At 40.5% G+C, this 19,258-nt stretch overlaps 2 protein-coding genes across 3 annotated transcripts in view; one reads left to right on the forward strand and one right to left on the reverse strand.

Moving 5' to 3' along the window:
- Window positions 1-565: 565 nt before the first annotated feature.
- pgpep1l (pyroglutamyl-peptidase I like) lies at window positions 566-4,671 on the forward strand. The gene is made up of 6 exons (XM_031293490.2): window positions 566-697; window positions 774-826; window positions 921-1,037; window positions 1,523-1,749; window positions 1,822-2,040; window positions 4,500-4,671. The coding sequence occupies exons 1-6, from the start codon at window positions 667-669 to the stop codon at window positions 4,543-4,545; spliced, it is 693 nt and encodes a 230-aa protein (XP_031149350.1). The 5' UTR covers window positions 566-666; the 3' UTR covers window positions 4,546-4,671.
- Window positions 2,143-19,258, reverse strand: part of igf1ra (insulin-like growth factor 1a receptor) — a 77,428-nt gene continuing 60,312 nt past the window's right edge. Inside the window, exons 11-21 of one of the 2 annotated variants that reach the window (XM_031293487.2) lie at window positions 17,931-18,217; window positions 17,676-17,818; window positions 16,479-16,644; window positions 16,249-16,348; window positions 15,942-16,012; window positions 15,624-15,853; window positions 14,485-14,589; window positions 14,010-14,169; window positions 13,637-13,766; window positions 11,468-11,602; window positions 2,143-7,847 (exon numbers count right to left, since the gene is read on the reverse strand). In XM_031293487.2, coding sequence (XP_031149347.1) covers window positions 7,325-7,847; window positions 11,468-11,602; window positions 13,637-13,766; window positions 14,010-14,169; window positions 14,485-14,589; window positions 15,624-15,853; window positions 15,942-16,012; window positions 16,249-16,348; window positions 16,479-16,644; window positions 17,676-17,818; window positions 17,931-18,217 — 2,050 coding nt within the window. In that variant the 3' untranslated portion in view covers window positions 2,143-7,324. Of the gene's footprint in view, window positions 7,848-11,467; window positions 11,603-13,636; window positions 13,767-14,009; window positions 14,170-14,484; window positions 14,590-15,623; window positions 15,854-15,941; window positions 16,013-16,248; window positions 16,352-16,478; window positions 16,645-17,675; window positions 17,819-17,930; window positions 18,218-19,258 lie in introns of both variants that reach the window. The other variant, XM_031293486.2, reaches the window with a different exon arrangement.

The following is a 19,258-nucleotide window of genomic DNA, read 5'->3' on the forward strand; positions in this document are numbered from 1 at the left end:
CAGTGAAAACAACTGTGAGACCCTTAATTAAAAACTAAAGCTAGATGCTGAAAATGCAGTAAAATGAATTTTAAAATGAGGGAAAAAAAAAACTAAGTCCGTAATTATACGAATTAAATTAAAACGTTAATGGGTTGACATGATTGTCTTGTAGGCTAGTCTATAGTTGCTATGTTTACTGAAATGTCATAAATATATACTATAATAAAATATTGTTTTGTATCTAGTTTTGCCTCTTTTATTTATATTTTGTTTTGAAACTGCATTTTGTTACATTGTAAAAAATAAAATTATTATAATAATAATAATAATTAAATATAGCCTATTAACTAGTATTATTAGTCTATTAAGTATAAAGTAAATATGAGTAAGTTGGATGTTTAAATGGCGTGAAAACGAAACGTGTAGTCTTATTATCAGGCTAATTAAATGTGTGGCTTGTTTTAGACCTTTTAGACCTGTAAATTGGATGTCAAGAATTTCCCGGAGGCACCTGAATGAATCACTTCCACATGGGCTGTTCATCTTTTATTTGCCGGGGAACAGCTCCTCCAAGCGGACAAAAGGTGAGCTGCGGGAGCTAAAATAAGCCTTGTTTTTCAGTGTCCTGATATGAAAGTGCGTAACAACTATCCTTCCTACTGACTGTGTCACCCTGACTGCGTTATGAATGGAGGCGAAGTCGTGGTGGTTACAGGTAAAGTAGATAGTGTTTGCTCATACACAAACTTTTCAAACTTGCGTTCATTTACATTTGTAATCCCGTCTGTTAGGCTTTGGACCTTTTCGTCAGTTCTTAGTGAACCCCAGCTGGAAAGCAGCCAAGGTAATGGGGGGGAAAAAAAAAATATTGGTCAGTGTTACATGCCTATTGTGAGACATAAAAACTTAAACGTGTGTCTAATATTTTTTTATTGAAGGGCTTGAAGTTGGTCGGATTTGGAGAGCGGACTGATATTTTCATCAGGGAAGTGCCAGTGAGTTATGTTAAAACTCAGCAAATCATTGCTGAGATTTGGCAAACTCTTCACCCGAAGGTAAAAATATAGTTTTCACAAGTCAAGACCAGGGCCAGAGCCATTTGATTTGTAGAAATAGAGGTAGGAAGTCTCTCACCCAGGAAAATGTGAGCAGATACCAAAAATAGTGTCAAACTATATTTGGATACAAAATAAATAAAATATATATATATATTTTATATATCATTTTCCATTATCTATCCCCTATTAGACTAAAACCAGTCTCATTTGGATATAATTCGTCCAAAACAATTCAAACTTGAATTTGAATAAAATTATAATAATAAATACCCACCACCTGTTAGTTTTTATTTGTAGAGTGTAAGCGGTTGCAAAAAAAAAAACCTTCACAGGAAAACTACAGAGGTCATGCCTCAGTATCCTGAATGGTAGTTACAGCCCTGGTGGATATAATGAACGTTGAAACACATAATTAAAAGCTGATTATGGTATTAGAAGGTGAATATCTCCCTTTACTCTGTGTTTGTTTGTGCGTGTCCCAGTTTGCTGTACATCTGGGCGTAGCCAGAGGTTCCAGTGACGTCTTTTTGGAGCAAACAGGAAAGAACAGTGGATACAGAGACAAAGATGTGTGTGGCTTCTGTCCTGAAAGTCAGTGCTGTGTGGAAGGAGGACCAGAGAAACTGGACTCAGTCGTTAACATGAGGGCTGTCGCGAAAGAGTTCAAACAAGCAGGGACGGATGTCATTTATTCAAGAGATGCTGGCAGGTAGGCATCTGTTCCTGCCATGTTGATAACAGACACTCAAAAGTATGATATAATGCTTTCTGTCCTCCTCAGGTACCTGTGTGATTTTGCGTATTACTTCTCACTGTATCATGGTCAGAGAAGAGCAGCCCTCATCCATGTACCGTCATCTGGCAGCCTGACCTCAGCTGACAGACTGGTACCTCTGCTGCAGAGCCTCATTCACACCATGCTGGACCAGCTGGAGGACCCTCAGAAACCACATGAGGAGATGATGACAGAGGACTTCTCCAAGCCAGCTGTCACAGCGAGGTAGATCTTCTAATGAAGACATTTCGCAAGACACAAAGAGATCACTGGTGACGCTGTGGATTAGAAAGTGTGGCCTCGGAGGGAATTAAATAGAGCAAACAGTAGAAGTTCTCATTCATTTATTATTCAAAATTTCAGGGGAAAAAAAAGAAAATACAAGAAATATTCAGATACACATTTGGAGATGGCATGTCAAAAATACACCATCTCAGTTATAGGTGTGAAAAAACTTTGAGGCCTCAGATACAGAGCTTGAAAAAACAAAACAATCTAGTGAAGGTTTTTGATTATTTCTTTCCACCAATCAGGTAATGAACAGAGATTTTGTGAAAGTATTCTTATAAAACAACAGCAGTAAACCAAGGCCCCCTCAGAAGATATAGGAATGCAAATCATAAAAACAGAGGCATGATAATGATAAACCTCAAACTTATTATTGCAGTTTGAATGCACTGACGCATCCTCCATAAACCTGAGGTTTGCATGAAGAACATTCAGAAGAAAGAAAATGATAAAGATGACTAAGTTGAATGTTTTTTTTTTTTAGTTAGTTACTGTATGTTTACGCTGAAATCTGGTTATGCAAAAAAGCAACTAGTGTGAAGCTGTAAACGTAGGCCTATGATCTTTTCTAATCATGTTGTTTACTCTTTACCATGACTACCCGTAATCTACGCAATATCCCTGTCCTATACATGTCCACGTGTTTATTTAAATGCTGTAGTTGTGACAGGTTTGTGATCTAATGGTAACTAGTAATTCACCTCACAACAGGTCAATGTAATGTCTACTCCCAAAACTGAAAAGTTTGTATCTTATTATTACATGCATTGAAACAGAAAAAAAACATAAATGCAGATATGTAAAGTAACTACACAAGCTGTTTGCTTGTCAGTGGTGATTTCTGAACCGATGTGACATTCAGCAGCAAGTCTTGCTTGTTTTTCAACCAAAAACAATCGTTCACTCTTTGATTCTCTTATATTCTGCACAGAGAAAATGCTTAGATGAAAATTGAGCACCCAGATTTCACATTAGAAGTTACCCAGTGGCTTATTCATAATCCCATTTATGTTTTATTGCTTTTGGGTATTAATTTCAACATGAATTTTCAAATAGTTGTACGCATCCAGCTCAGACGCCCTTGCACTGAGACAGCACTCTCCAAGTAGCCGCTGTGAGTAGAAGAACGGAAGTTTTTCTGAGAAGATCCACTGAGGTGACAGTTTTAACCAGCAGCATTAGTGTATGTAGCAGTACAAATAGGCCAGAAAAAGTCGTATTGAGTTTACTTCCAAATGATCGAAAAGACAGAGAAAGTTGAAAATTAGCTATCACTAGGGCTAGAACGTCATGGCAATCAGCAGGTAGACTTGGACAGAGGAAGTGATGGCGTTCACGTAAACACTCAGTTTACGGGGTAAAAAAAACAAAGCCAACATTGACTGACAAATGATTGTGAATGGCATCTGGATTTTTGGGTTGTGCTGTAACATTGCAGCATTACAGGCTACAGGTAAACAGCAAATGCAATTTTTCTTGGAGGTCAATAAAACATTTTTTTTTTTTCCCTTTTTAAATATTCCCCAGGATAACTGTTCAGACGTCTATATAAATGCATTTTAGATGAGAAAATTAAGGTTTAGTCTTTTGAGGATTTAAGGTTGTGACAATATGTTGGGAGTCAGTGGAGATGGGATATCTGATGTTGATGTTGAGCCCCGGTCTCTGGTCTTGACCTTAGACTTCTACTGCACCTGTTCTAAGTCTCGCTACACTGTATCCAGTCAAATTGAAGTGTAGGTTGACATAATTATCTAATATTTTCTCAACTGAATACCTGACAACAATTTAAACCGATTCTGCAGAGAACAAAAGCACACTGTCCTGAAGTCCTCTCCTTTGTATTATCAGAGGTATAAACTTACTTTTCTATCAGTCATTGGGCTGTACTTACAACACAGATATTCCATCTCCTTTGTGAGGTTTACCTAGATCCCTGTGGGTTTTATCCAGATGAGGTTTCTATACAAACTGATGAGAGAGTAAGATGTACTTGTTTTCCATACGCATACATATATTTCAAAAGAGTGAGGTAGATATATACTTGAAGGAAAGAAAACAAAGTCCCCCCAGTCATGACACCAAAGAAAATACATAGAAAAAAAAATCCAACTTTATACTGAATCATGGGGCATGTATACAGTGATTTAAACTGATGTCACAAAAGGAAAAATAAAAAAATAAATAAATAACACTCCTACAGAAAAAGAAAAAAAAAAACTTCAAAGAGAGAGAGGGGGGGGGGGGGGGATCACCAGGCAACATTTCCAAAAGATGAGGAGAAATCCTTCAAACACTTTCACTATTCAGCCTCCATTTTAAGACCTTTTTCCATTCATGACATTGAAGTGTGTTCCCTTCCCTGGACTTTAACCCATCCTTTATTTGGTTTTCAGAAGCAGTGATTATGAAGACAAACAGTCAGACCTGTTCTCACTTTGAAGAAGTAACATTAGCAGAAGTGGCGTTAAATTGTGCGTGAGTGTTGATGAAATAAAAAAAAATCTGATTTTGAATGGTTTACAAGACAACCCAATTAGCCCTATAGATTCAAGAAGAGGCAAGCAATGGATGGGTTAAAATACCAGATCTGGTATAAACTAAATATCTCGTACACAGACTTCAAAAGGATGGTGGGGGGGGAGAGACAGGTACAGTATGTTGTAGAGGTCAGTGAGGGGCCAGTGGGGAGGAGAGACGGCGCTACCGGACTCAACAAAACATGATGGGGGAGGAAAGGGGGAGGTACAAGCTGACACAAGTAGAGGACAATCATGAGAATGTGCGGAGAAAGCAAAGCCTTTACTTTGACCTGAGATTGAGTTGCACCTAGAGGGCAATGCTAGGCGCAGTGCTAGACAACAAGTACAAAAAGGGTGCAGAAAGTACACACTCACACATCGAGCTAAGGTGTCCATTCCAAATAATATTAATAATAATAATAATAATATTATAGACATCCACGAAACAAATACAGGAGGAAAGATTTCATAAAAAATAAAAGGCAATGAACAAAATATAGTGTTACAGAAATCCTTTTGGGGTAACAGAAAAAAAATGTTTTCATATCTAAATCATCTTATCTTTTTTATTTTTATTTTTTTTTTTTAAGCAGAGTTTGAAGATATAAGAAATGGACTGTAGTGGAGACCATAAAATATCAAACCTGAAGAATTCTTATATATATATATATGTGTATATATATATATGTATATATACATATATATACACGTGTATATATATATATATGTATATATACATATATATACACGTGTATATATATATGTATATATATATACACATACATACATACATCCAAAAGAGAAAAAGAATAAAATAGCAGCTTTGTTCTGTACAGACATAGAGGCAAACATTTTGAACCGTAAAAAGGTTTACAAAAGTGACAAAACCAATGATGTGTATAAAATCGATCCTGCAGTCTGAAATACAACTGTAAGAACTTTATATGTGTTTGAAATGTAGAGAAACTAATGACTATTTTAAAAGAGACCTGCTGTGATTTAAAAGTTGTCTCTAGGCTACTAAAATCCCATCCAACGCCTTCTCGTTTTCTGTCTCAGGTCTTACACTCTGTCTGTTTGTTGTGGTTTATTTGGTGCCATTTAATTTGAACAGCAGTATCAGAGAGAACGATTTTCACCTCCCACATGAAATGCACACTTTATTTGGATTTATGAAAGGGGAGGCAGAGTCGTATCCCTAGATTGTGAAGTTCAGTTATTTGCTGTGTGAGACTTATGATTTTGTTTCTTTATTTAAACAAAGAAAGGCTGTGATTCAGAGTTGGCTGACTCAGTGTGTACTTTCCCCAGATGTACAAGTGATGAAAGGGAACGTTTTCATTAGTCTATTTAGTTAGAATGGACTTGAAATGGAACTTTTTGGTAAGGCAAACAGCATGCTGGCTTTTCAAATGTGATTATATGAAAAGATAGGGCTGCAATGAATGATTATTTTCATTTTCAATTAATCTGCCAATTGCTTGTAAAACAAACCCCAAACATATCCAGTTTACTATCACTTAAGACAACAAGCAGCAAATCCTCACACGGAGGTTAGGAACTGGAGAACCAATTCAATTTGGGCTTCTTTTTTTTTTTTTTTTTTATTACTTTAATCGACTACCAAATTAGTTGCAGATTATGATTCAACTTAATGAAAATATGACATTTCAAAGTTATTTTGATAAAGTCTTTGTTTGGGTTTGATAATCATCTTAAAATTAATTATTACCGCTATTATGTCAATTGATATGAAAAACATTAACTTTAAATTTGATTAAAGCCCCAATGCAGACTCTGAAAACTTTTTCCTGCAGGTGTGAATGCAGCTAGTCTCAACAGTAACACTGTATTCTGTCCTGTGATAAAAACACACACACACACACACACACACTAAAGTACTAAAGATAAGCATGACGTCTGAACCAAAACCACCAAACAATGTTGGTATTGTTCCCTAGACAGACTTATCTTAACTCTGAATCACAGCCTTAAACAAGAAGGGAGACCTATATGAAACTGAAGAAAAAGCTTGATTTGGCAATAGTTTGGCAGATACACAATAGGCCCTCCTCTTCCATTTTGACCCGCTGCTGACGGGATCACAGAAATATCAACAGGGAAATGAAACAATGATCTTAGTCCAAACATTCTAATTGAGGAATCCTCACATGACATGAGTGGGTCTGCTCATGCAAACAAAGTCATTTTGATGGAAAGTCATTTAGAAATGGGGCTATGCCATACAGAGAGGATCATGTGTTTTGTATGAATACACACTCCAATATCCACAACATCCTCTCTGAAATCATCAGGAAAAAAGTGCTCTTCTGTTGGATTTGCTGGCAGATATGCTAAAAAAAAGTTTTTTCTTTAAGTTCATGTCTAGATCTAAGTCAAGATGCGTGCCTGTATTGTTTTCCTTCTCCAAGGACTTATGTAACAACAACTGAAATACAGGCAGCACACGAAGGAGTTCCCCAGAGTCTGAGCCACCAAACTCCATATTCTTTAGCAGGTTTCTGTACTGTTTGTAGGTTTTTAGACTTTATTTATGTTTGACCTTTAAGGAGTGGAGAGACAATCTACTGGCACACAGTAGAAGAAAGTCATTTCTTACCTCATCCATCCCTCCTTAAGAGATGGAGGAAAGGTTTGTATTACCCTGTGTTAGAGGAGGAGGAGGGGCTGGTCTGATATCAGCAGGCCGACGACTGGGGCAGTGGTAACGCCCGTTCGTTCTTTCTGCCCCCATTCATGTGTGCATAGGGTTGTATCTCGTCAAAGTTGGGCCGGAGTACCACCACAGGCCCGTTGGCCGAAACATGTCCTGAGTGCTTGTCCAAGGCTTGGCCTGGAGACGCTGAGGCAACTGGGCCCGGGGAGGAGGGAGACACAAGTCCCAGTAACGGAGTACTCGGACCTTGCATGGGGGATAACTGCTGGGTAGAAGGAGGCGGCGTGCCTCCTGTACACCCCGACGAGGGGGCGGCGGCAGTAGCAGAGGGATGCCTGGCGGATGCAGGGTCCAGTGGAATGTTCTCCATGTTTTCTACCTCCATGTCCAGCTCCTCAGTGTCCGGTGGCTTGTTCTCCTCGCTGTAGAAGAAGCTCACTTCCCTGAAGGGAGGATCCAGTTCTTCTTTGATGCTGCTGATGATCTCCAGGAAGGACGGACGCATCTTGGGATTATACTGCCAGCACATCCTCATCAGCTCAAACCTGCAAGTGACGCGAGGTAAAAAGGGTTAGTAATGCACAGTAGATTTTTTTTTTCTTTTCATTAAAAGCATAGGTTCCGTTTTTTTTAGGTCTAATTCAATATTCACATATGCATTTGTACTATAAATGTTGTACTTAAAAGATAATTTTGGAAGACAACAAGGTAATTTGACTTGGACTTGCTGAAGCCGCATATAAGTTTAGGCTGAACAAAAATAGAACTATGGATTTTGTGTAATTGTACCACTTCAGAGCCAGGAGGACATGAGGAATGATTACAGCAGCGGACAACTCTTTCAATGTACACATGGGCATGTGAGTAGTATTGTGTATTTGAAAAGATGTGAACCTATCCTTTATTTAGAGTGGGAAGACTTTGCGTTTCTTACCAGCAGGTGGCAGGAGACACCGAAGTTAAAGCCAATGTCAATACTCACTGGCACTAAGGTTCACTATATTGATCTTGAAAAAACTATCCCAATATACTGTACTAAGATGCTCTGATTACTGTTTTTCTGTTGTCTTTTTGGAAATTCATTCTGTGCCTTTCATAACATTAAAATGGACACAAAATAAAATAAGTGTTATATTCACATAAACAGGCCCAGCTTTTTGTCTTTCACATTTTGTTTGTATTCCTATATTAGTTGGTGTGAATGTTATGTACTGTATGTACCTTTCGCCTGAAGGCAACAGCTCATACACACTAAAAAGGATGTGTGAAATCACTCATACCTGCCCTTATCTCTTGAGCCTGCTGATTAATTTCATACAGGTTTGTTGTCAACAGGTGCTCTTAGTGAACATGCCAGTTCAAATGAGATATTTAAATTTTGGATACGTTTTATTTATTGCTACATTACAACACATACTGTACAGTAAGATCAGTAATGTATGTACTCAGCAGCACAGTAAATCATACGTAAGGTTACTGTGCCAGGCCAGCAGCCGAGCTTTGGGAATGTCAAAACAACATCATAAAAAGGGAGAATTATTACAGTTTTGTGTGGTGCTTCAACACACACCACAACTTCAATTATACACTAACAAGCTAAGAATACTCTCGAAGGCCCGCTGACATAAACACCTCAGTCATCTCTCCTCAGCTCTTGCTGTTCCCTCGCTCTTGTTTTCTTTCTCTTCCAGTGGTCTCTGCAGTCTACAACAGCCTCTGCAGCTGGGTGCCTGCTCGTCTCTGTACAAAGGAATTATGGGTAAAACTTTTCCAAAGCACCCGCCTTGCTTTATACTCTAAAGCAGCAGGAGGGACGGCTCTTGCTTGTTTTTCAGCAGTGCAGCAAGTGTCTTAAAGTTGACTTTCAAATGTCAAAACCAAGGCAGCCGAGACCTCCCATGAAAAGACGTGTAATGCTTGAAGCCGGGCCGGCGCGCGGGGGTAACCTGTCTGAGTAATCCTGCCTGCTGAAAACTCTTCCCCCACCATCTGTTGCTGCACACGAAGCTTGTTGATGCAAATTTAGAAAACAAACACTGCAATAAATCCTGACTTCTTGTCGGCATCCTGCCAATCATGGCACAGCCAGACACATGCTATTGGCATTAAGCTAAATGAACTTATATCTGACCTGTCACCAGTGACGTTAGCAACATGTGCAAGCTCACAGTGGTGCATGAGCTGTATATGTACTTATTCTTCAGCTGGCATGAAAGAGCTCCTCAAAGTCAAACAACATCTTTGTCACTTCTTATTTGTATACTGCTACCAGTTTTTTCTTTACCTGTTCATGCACTTTTGGTACATTCAGTTCCATTTTAACAAACCAAATGTGCTGTATAAATACAGTATTACTGACTGAGCTTTAAACGTGCTGTAGGTAGGATTGTGAAGATCTAGGACTTAGCCAAAAAATTTGAACATCGACAACTTCTCAGTCCCTCCCCCCTTTCCACTAAAGCCCAAAACGGTCTCCTAAGCCCCTCCCCTCACAAGGGAGAATGAATGTGTGTGCATGAGCAGTGATTGACATGCAGTTAGACCCCCCTCCCACCCTGGCCCTGATTGGTGCATCTGAACAGGGAGCTGTGGATTTTTGCAAATCGCACTACAGGCTGTAGGTGGTACCAGAGGAGCCAGATTTTTTTTTAAATTACCTGCTTCGTGTAGTTCAATTCGAACATAGGGTCAGTTTCAGCAAATATGACAGAAAGTTAGTTTTAAGTCTTACCTACTGCACCTTTAACTTGTAAGCAACCTTGGTGACCAACATGGCTGCCTCAGTTCTGTGCGCAGTCAGGCTTTTACAAAATAATCTGCACCAGTCTAGACATGGCCAAAACTTCAGCAGACTAAATAAAATGGACAAAAAGAACCTTGAAACACTCAGATAAAATCAGAAACAGACACACTTTAAGGCCAAGTGTGAGTGCAGAACAGTCTACAAACATCTATGGTAAATGTTTAATGAACCTGAACGGGAATCTCTTCCAACAGAACTGCAAAACTTAACACATGCAATATCCCCAGTGTGGTGAAACCTTGATGTATAATAGCAGCGTGGGTGATACTGCACATTCCACAATAAATGATGTTTAATATAATTGTGGAGTCTGCGTTTCGTTTTTCGCCCAACCCTGCGAGAGAGAATGCACTTTTGTCTATAGGAAACTCAAGACAGAAACATGGGAAATCCAATCAGTGACCCAGAGCTACCTGACCATGGGAAAGACGGAACAAGGAGGAGACATCCAAGACTCTCCAAATATGACTCATCCCTCTGTCTGTTATCCTGCTTTCTCTTCTTGCATCTTTCTATTCAGCTTTTGTATGGACTTCTGGCTTCACCCCACTTCAGCAGTCTTCTGGAAATCTCCATTAAGTCACTGAACTAGAGGCGACCAGGGGCAAAAGGCCTAACTTCCCCGTATGTTGCTCACAGACTGAGAGGCTAACCCTCCACCACCACCACCACTACCTCTGTAACACAATCCACACACTCCTGTAATCAGGACACAACAGTCAGGCTGCCATAGAAACGAGAGGTTTGTGTCTACACAACACTCGGCCCTCTTTGTTTCTACTCTTGCACTCTCTTTCTAAGGTGAGGTCAGCCATTGAGAGTGGGAGGGGAGAGAGCAGAATGCCTTCTTATTGAGGTCAGAGTGGGACAGGAGAGGTGCATATATGCAGCGCTGCATGCTGACAAGTAGACTGTGCTGTGATTTCTCTTCTCTTCCAGCAGGGCTAATTCATTAATGAGTTATAAATGAATTATGCCCATTGTTGGCGGCAGGAATGAGGGACATCTTTCACACACGGGTCATGGCATCCCTTCTATGGGCCGAGGCTGACGGGTGAGGAGGCTTCTCGCTGCCAGCTGACCACAGGGGCCATGTCGTCAACGGACCACATTTAACCTGTGACGTTAATGTCAGGCCTCATCTTGGCCTTACCTAAGCATGCACCACACCACATGATAGCCTACACACTTCAAACCACAACTTAAAATAGACATTGGGCCAAATATGAATGAGACAGAAGGTTCTGCGGGGCAGCAGAGGATAAAAAAACAATACATCCTTCAAGGGTGTTGTAACATAACATGAAAGGCCTAAAAGGTTTGAATATTACAGTTATTGATCACAGATAGGAGGAGGCTTACAGCATGTCAGGGCAGTTGTCAGGTTTGTCCAAGAGTCCTCCCTCCATGACAAAGCGCAGCACTTGTTCATTGGACATGCCTTGGTAAGGCTGTTCTGCTAAGGTGGCGATCTCCCACAGCACGACACCAAATGACCTGCAGTGAGAAAAGAGACAGCAATCTTGTTAAAATGATTCACATTTTTGCCTCTTATCTGATGCTGATCAGCGCTGCATACATTTAGTGAAACCGCAGCAAACGTTTAAGGCTGCTGTAGTTAAGGCCATCGAGCACAGCAGTTTTTTTGTTTTATTACTTCTAAATAAATCCTTCTTATTTGAAGGACCAGACTAGTATTTTTTAATTAGAATGTGTCTATTACAGCGCATTTATTTGCTTTACAAAAAATCTGCTTATTTGCCATTACAGTGAATATGTTTGTTTTTATAATGTTTGTTGTAAATTCTACATTATAGTTGTGTGGTAATGCAACTTTAAGTGAAAACTTATGCGTTATTTGCAGTTAATTAACTAATGAAAAGCAAAAAACAAGCAGACTATGTGCTGAAGCAAGCAAATAAACCACTGGTATGAACCTTTAAAGCTGCACTATAATATTTTTATACTGTCATTGGATCAAACTGATTTTGTATTGTTAGGTGACGCTTGTAGTGACAAACCCCACAAAGAAGCACCCGCCTGCAGTGCCCCACAATTCTCAACTTTGCAAGGTGATATTGTGTCAGTGTTGTGTTTACAGTTAGCTACGCTGCCTCAAAGCCTCCAAAGAAACTATTGATTCAGCTTCAAGACACCTCTTATGTAAACAGTATTCTAAACTTGTGTTAAATTAAAATGTATTAATACATGTACTGTATGTTTAATGTTCAGCTTGGTGTAGATTGCTGCCCCTAAGTGGCCAAAAATGCTTCTTTTAAATTACTGCAACTTGAAATCCCTACATTATCTAGAGTATAAGTAGCCTGTTACCTAAAATGTAATGGTCAGAGCAAGAGTAACCTGACAACATTCACTGATCAGAGGATGTTGGAGAACAATATGAGAGAAGCAGCATCTAAATTATGTTAAACCTAAAACCTGGCAGTATTACGAGTAATGTAAGCTGTGTAACAGTGTACCAGTCAGTGAATTACAATGATGTCATTACTGCAGCACCAGCCTCAGTTAAAGTATGTACAGTACAGTAAACATCACCTCAGTTTAACCTCAAGCTGCCTTGCATTGAGATTACTATAGAACTATTCATTAAGAAACTTCTTAACTTGACTAACAAAGACCACATTTTTTGTTCAGTCTTGCTGGTCATAATTTCACAACTGGCATAAGTTCAGAGAATACATTCAACAGTCTTTTAAACAGCCTTATAACAACACTGCATTTAAGTGGCTGACAGACAAAGCCACATTCAGACAGCTTTTCTCGATCAACAAAATAAAAGTCACCTACTCGTGGATTCCTAAGGAGCTCATAATGGGTTTGTCTTATGCTAAACTTCATCTCTACAACATCAAAGAGGTAAGAAAGAGAACGCAAATGTGGAGGTGGGTTTGTGCTGGCACTGCAACCTCTCATTTGAGAACATCTGGAGCAGTTTAAGCCCACACTTAGGGACTGACCCGTGGGACATTTGAGTTGGGAAACAAAAACTTGCAAGGAAGCTGGTAAACACTTGTATTTCTCTACAACAATATCGCTCCAGATAGAAAAATGTGGCCAAACTCTAAACTGAGATTTTACTGCGGGCTGGCATAAAAAAGGTGTCAGTTAAAAAAATAAAAATAAAGATGTATCTTGTTCTAAACTCCTCCGTCATGGAGAGAGGAATTTCCAGAGAGCCAGCTGGAAACCAAAAGATTGTGATGGTTTTGGAAGTACTAGCTGTCATAGCATACACAGTGAGGATGGAGGACAGGAAATGCATGTTCGAACTGTTAAGTACAGAATGTTGGCCTTGAAGTGATATATGTATATGTTTTTATAGTTTTGACTCCACAGCATGAAATATTTTAGCGTATCCACTGTGGATACGCTAAAATATGCAGACATTTCTGGAATACTTTGCAAGCCCTCTGGATTAGGACAGATTTATACATGCACTATGCAGGTTTGTGAGTGTGTGTAAGAGTGTAAGAAGTGATGTAAGAAGTAAGAAGTGGTGTGTTCTCATACCAGACATCAGACGTTGTAGTGAACACGCCATCTTTCAGCGACTCTGGAGACATCCAGCGGACAGGCAGCAGGCCCTTTCCTCCTTTTCGGTAGTAATCCGTCTCATATATATCTCTGGTCATGCCAAAATCTGAAGAAAAAAACGAAAACAGAGGTTGGGTAAGCCACTAAATATCACTCATTCTGTGTGGGAGAGGAAGCTCCTGAGAGCTTATCCATTCCCTCACCTCCTCCCTCCCTCTGGCCATTTACATTAAGACTCCACTGCCTCAGGCACTCACTGAAATCCAAACACTTATTTTCGAGGCCGGTAGAGTGGGTTTGGCATTGAGCAACCAGGGGAGGCTGAAGGCATCGTATTAACTTGACTTACCTCCAATCTTCACAGTGAAGTCCTCAGCTACCATGCAGTTCCTGGCAGCCAGATCTCTGTGGACAAATTTGTTGGCATTTAGGTACGACATGCCGTCGGCGATTTCCCCTGCCATCTGGATCATCTTTTTGAGCGGGGGTAGGACCTGGCTGTTGCTGTTCTGTGGACAAGGTGAGAGAGTAAAGAGCATGAAAAAACACTGTTCAGTCAGCCACAATGCTGGACACTGGTTACAGTTCAGCATTACAAAGTGAGGGATGGATGCTATGTGTGGAAATGTGCACATGGGTGTTGGAGAAAGAAAAAATGGGGACAGCATTTATGTATGTGTTCACACATTAGTGTGTATGTGACAATTCTCATTTTCTATTAGAGAGAGACAGCATCTGTGTGAGTGTGTGAATATGTGTGTGTGTGTGTGTGTGTGTGTGTGTGTGTGTGTGTGTGTGTGTGTGAGTGAGGAAAAGCTGCTTACTTCTTTGCGCAGAGATCGCAGGTAGCTCTTGAGATCTCCACGGGTCATCAGCTCCATAATCACCAAGGTAGGCTGTCCCTGCGAGACCACGCCCAGCAGCCGCACCTACACCAATCATAATACAGCACAGATTAGATATGATAAGTCAAAAGTCCCAAATCCATACTACACCTTAAATCTAAGCAAAATATGGGAATATGTAGTGTGTTCGTACGGGAAATGATAAAGTATACTCAAAACAGTCAGTAATCATACTAAAACATTTTTAAGTGTGGTGTTGATGGACATGATTCTCCCACAATGCAATGCACAAAGGAAATGTAGTAGCTGCTCACAACTGGGACATATATTTAACAGATGGTAGTGAAACAGCTCCAGGAATACCTCAGAAAACAAAACATGACTATAACATTTGGAAAACATTAGAAGTGAAAATTAACTGGAAGTCTAAAGTAATTTTGATTGAATGAATTGTATAATTTCCTGTGAGTATATAACAGTTGATTTTTACTATTCTAACTGCAAAAAAACCAAAGATTGGTATATAGTTTAAATATGAAATGATTACATAGTAAGGTAGGCCCTCAGAAGTGCTCTTAGCTTTCAAGCAAAAATTGTTCAACTGTTCATATTTCACATCTTATAATCATTCAATTCAGTCATTAATTTGCTTTAAAGACTGTAAAAAAATGCATTTACTTTAAATCATACAAATTGGATTTTATAATTGAGTGTTTGGATTTTTAGCAGCCAGACTTGATAAAAAGGTTGTAACAGCAGCTTTCCAAAGGGAAAATCTTTAACACATTCGGTTAACATAGTTAATGAGGCTGTGATCATGCTGATGAGAGAATCTACACAATCTCCAGGAGGCTAAACCCTGCCTCAGGCTGGAGCTGCCTGAGTAAAGACAAGCACAGTGTACTCAGTGCTTGTGACCCGCTGTCACCTTTCTCCCTGCGTCTATGCAGATTAATTAGGAAATGATGATAATTCGGAGCACTTTCTTGCAACTGGGTTCAGTACAACGATATGCTGGTTTATTTTAAGCCATATTGTTATGGTTTATCTGCATTTATTCCAGGCTTTTTTTCACTCAGTTGCCTAATTGTAACCATTTTAGACTGTGTCCCTCTTACCACGTGGTGACAGTTAAACTCCTTCATGACAGAGGCTTCGTTCAAGAACTCAATGCGCTCCCTCATGCTGGCCGTCTCATTGACCGTCTTGATGGCCACTCGTGTCTCGGGTTCATCTTTCACCACTCCCTTGGCGATGCCTTCGTACACCATGCCGAAGGAGCCCTGGCCTAGCTCCTTGTGCATTGTGATCTTCTCCCTGGCCACCTCCCACTCATCTGGGACGTACACTGGCACAACACAAATAGCAGGTCAACAACACATACTCACAGCGAAACATAACTGTGAAATAATTGACAAGATATTGCATATTCTTACTCTCAGCAGCACTGAAATACTCGGGGTTAACAGACGCATAAAGGACTCCATTCCCCAATCTGTCACTGTTCCTGTTGACACAACGACACCTAAGTTAGTCAGCAGGCAGCTCTGATTGTGGATGGGATGTGTAATTCTCTATAAGAACTCTACTCTTTACCACAGGAGAATGTTAATGAAAACAACACCTATTAACTTTAATTAACATTACACTGGTCATTAAGTTTCATTAGCAGAGCAAGGTAGAACAACATTATCAAGAGACGTTGTCTGGCAATGTAGAAAGCATGTTCATGAAGACACTTACCTCTTTTTGTTCACAAAGTAGAGAATCGTGGTGAGGCTGGCGATGAAAAGTGTCACAATGATGGGAATTATGATGACCAAGTAGAACGTAACATCATCGCCTGCTGCCAGACAGAACAGGGAAATAAAAGTGGTCAGCACTAACTAAAGGTGTCGTTCCTTATCTACTTTAAATCCGTCAACAGCTGTTTTCAATACACAGTATTTAATGTGTGAGTATAGTTGCATTACGTTTGGGCGGAGGCACGTCGAAGGACACGCTCTCCGTCCAGGAGCCGTTCCCTGCTAGCGAAGTGGCGCGCACGCGAGCAGAGTAATTCCCTGAGCCCAGGTTGGTCAGCCGAGCTCCTCTGTGCTCCCGGTACTGCTGCCGCGACACACACTCGTGTTTCTCAGGCTGAAAGGAAACAAACACATGGTGGTTACTGTTTAAAAGAGAGTGATCAATCAGGGTCAGGTTAGTAGTGTAAAACGGTGTACTGTGCATTCTGTTTTAAAAAAACAATGTTTGAGCCAGTATGAGGACTATGAGATCTATCACTTTTTAAAGTGCCCATATTATGAAAAAATCTCTTTTTCTGGGATTTGGGGTGTTATTTTGTGTCTCTGGTGCTTCCACACACATACAAACTTTGAAAAAAATCCATCCATGCTGTTTTGAGTGAGATACAGTTTCTGAATGTGTCCTGCCTTCAGTCTCTGGGTGAGCTGTTCAAAATGAGCTGGCTAACCACAACCATTAGCTCGTAGCGTTAGCGTTAGCATGCTAACGCTAGCATGCTACCTCGTTCTCAAAAGCAAAGCACTGCTACAACACACACAAGTTCACCATAATCTACAAAAGAACTACTTACATGTGCGCCCTCATTTAGAAGTCTCCCAGCTAATCCTGCCTTGTAACTGACCAAAGTTGTAGAAACAGCCTTTCTTTTACTGTCTATTGAGCTAGCTAGCTGACATGATCTACATCTGAGCTACTGGGCATGTGCAAGTGCAATCAAAGATGAAAGAAGAAAAGAGGTCTCACTCTGTAGCTAAAACAGAGACCAGGTAAAAAGAGGATCTGCAGCAGTGAGAGAGAGCGGTGCAGTACAACAAAAATATGGTGTTTTTTGAAAATTAAACCATGTAAACCTATTCTGATACAACCTTAAAATACAATTATGAACCTGAAAATGAGCATAATATGGCTGCTTTAAGTCTCGCTCTGCTGAAAAATTAGTTTTGCCTGTTGTTACTTCACTTGGATTTGTGAGCTTTTCTGTGCAGAATGTTGTATGCGCACAGTTTGACACTAGAAGGCCATTTTCATATTCATCTCATGAAGGCGGAAAGTATCTTTGTGCTCATGTGCTGTGATCTTTTGTATTCTGATACTTTTTAAAAACATGTCTGAGGGGATCTTTAGTTATACCCAGCCTGACTCACCTCAGTCCCCAGACCGAACTTGATCTCATACATCAGGATGAGTCCGTTTGGCATTGCGGGTTCTGGCCAGTGCAGCACCACACAACCTTTAACATTCTCACACATTTTAGAGATCACCTTTCCAGGGATGTCATCTGCTTTGACTGGCAAACAGACACAATTACAAAACATTACAACAAGCATGTGTCTACAATGCACTGTAAGAGAAGATGTTACAGCATACTGTGCTGTGTTGTATCCAGGCCCCTTTCTAACCTGCAGGTTTGGTCCTGGAGAAGACGAAGGCTCCAGCGCTGCAGCGCCCCACCTCCTCGTTGCATGCATGGATGTCAATGCGGTAGACAGTGAAGGGCCGCAGGTTGGGGATCTCTAAATATTCTGCTGTGCTCTTATCATCTGAGAAGGGGTACTCCTTGATAGGAGGAATGCCATCTGTACTGTTATCCCCCGGGCCAAGGGTGGTGTTTCCCCTACCAACACCCTCATGCAGCAGTGTGTTGTTAGCCACACCAAAAACATCTCTACGACGACGATCTGGAGGTCTGAAAAACAGAGAATACAACAGCGGTAAGAAAGTAGATTTAAGTATAGTGAGCGCTGTTATTACAGTAAAAGACGAAAAGGTATACAATATGTCCTGGAAATCCTATCGTAACAAAGAATTGTAGGTTTATAACCCCCAAAAGCATTTTACACAAAGCTGAAGCATCCTGCTGAACCGGGTGGAGTGAGTGCGTATTTGTATGTGCGTATTTTAATGTGTGTGTGTGTGTGTGTGTGTGTGTGTGTGTGCGCGCCATGTGTCCAGACGCTGCATACTACTCCCTGTGGAGCTGTGTCGAAGGATGAGGTCAGACAGATCATAGTGAGGGGGACAGACGGAGAAAGAGAAAAAGACAGACACAAAGTGATTTTTCCAGTTAGAAAAACTTTCTGTCCATTGATCAATTCAATTCAATTTTATTTATAGTATCAAATCATAACAAGAGTTATCTCGAGACACTTTACAGATAAAGTCGGTCTAGACCACACTCTATAATTTACAAAGCCCCAACAATTCTAGTAATTCCCCCAAGAGCAAGCATTTAGTGCGACAGTGGCGAGGTTTGATCCCAATCAACAATTAAAAAGTCTAAAAGGGAAGAAAAGCTGACATGACAGAAAATGTGTCTTAGACTGTTGTGACACTGACATTCTGAACCAAACTGTTTGTTGCCTGTCTGTTGCAATTTTCAGCGGCCAAACTGAGGGCATTTGCGGTGAACGGACACATGGTCTCATAGTGCAGATGATAAGCTGTGGAGCTGCCTAGAGTTGGACATCGTCATTATTGAGGGCAAGCAGGCTCTGACAGCTGTGACTGTAGCAGCAGCAGAGGATCAACAGACGCCACAGGGCACCTTGCCTGCAGTAGTTACCTGTGACGCCTACAGGGCAGTCAGCTGAGGCAGACGGACAAAGGAAAGAGAGTGAAAGCTGTATTGACAGCAGGTGACAACAGCTATATGGAGCATTTACAGAGTTCTTGCAAAGTGAGGACAGCATGAACAGGTGGCTTGGTTTTTATTACATCATATGAAACA

This window comes from Sander lucioperca, chromosome 7 (genome assembly GCF_008315115.2).
Source record: "Sander lucioperca isolate FBNREF2018 chromosome 7, SLUC_FBN_1.2, whole genome shotgun sequence".
Lineage (NCBI taxonomy): Eukaryota > Metazoa > Chordata > Actinopteri > Perciformes > Percidae > Sander > Sander lucioperca.

What these genes read in the sequence shown, in the direction of transcription:
- pgpep1l (XM_031293490.2), top strand. Translation starts at nt 667, where the DNA reads ATGAATGGAGGCGAAGTCGTGGTGGTTACAG. An exon ending in CGAAGTCGTGGTGGTTACAG is followed by an intron (nt 698 to 773) that starts GTAAAGTAGATA and finishes CCCGTCTGTTAG; the next exon opens with GCTTTGGACCTTTTCGTCAG. An exon ending in CCAGCTGGAAAGCAGCCAAG is followed by an intron (nt 827 to 920) that starts GTAATGGGGGGG and finishes TTTTTATTGAAG; the next exon opens with GGCTTGAAGTTGGTCGGATT.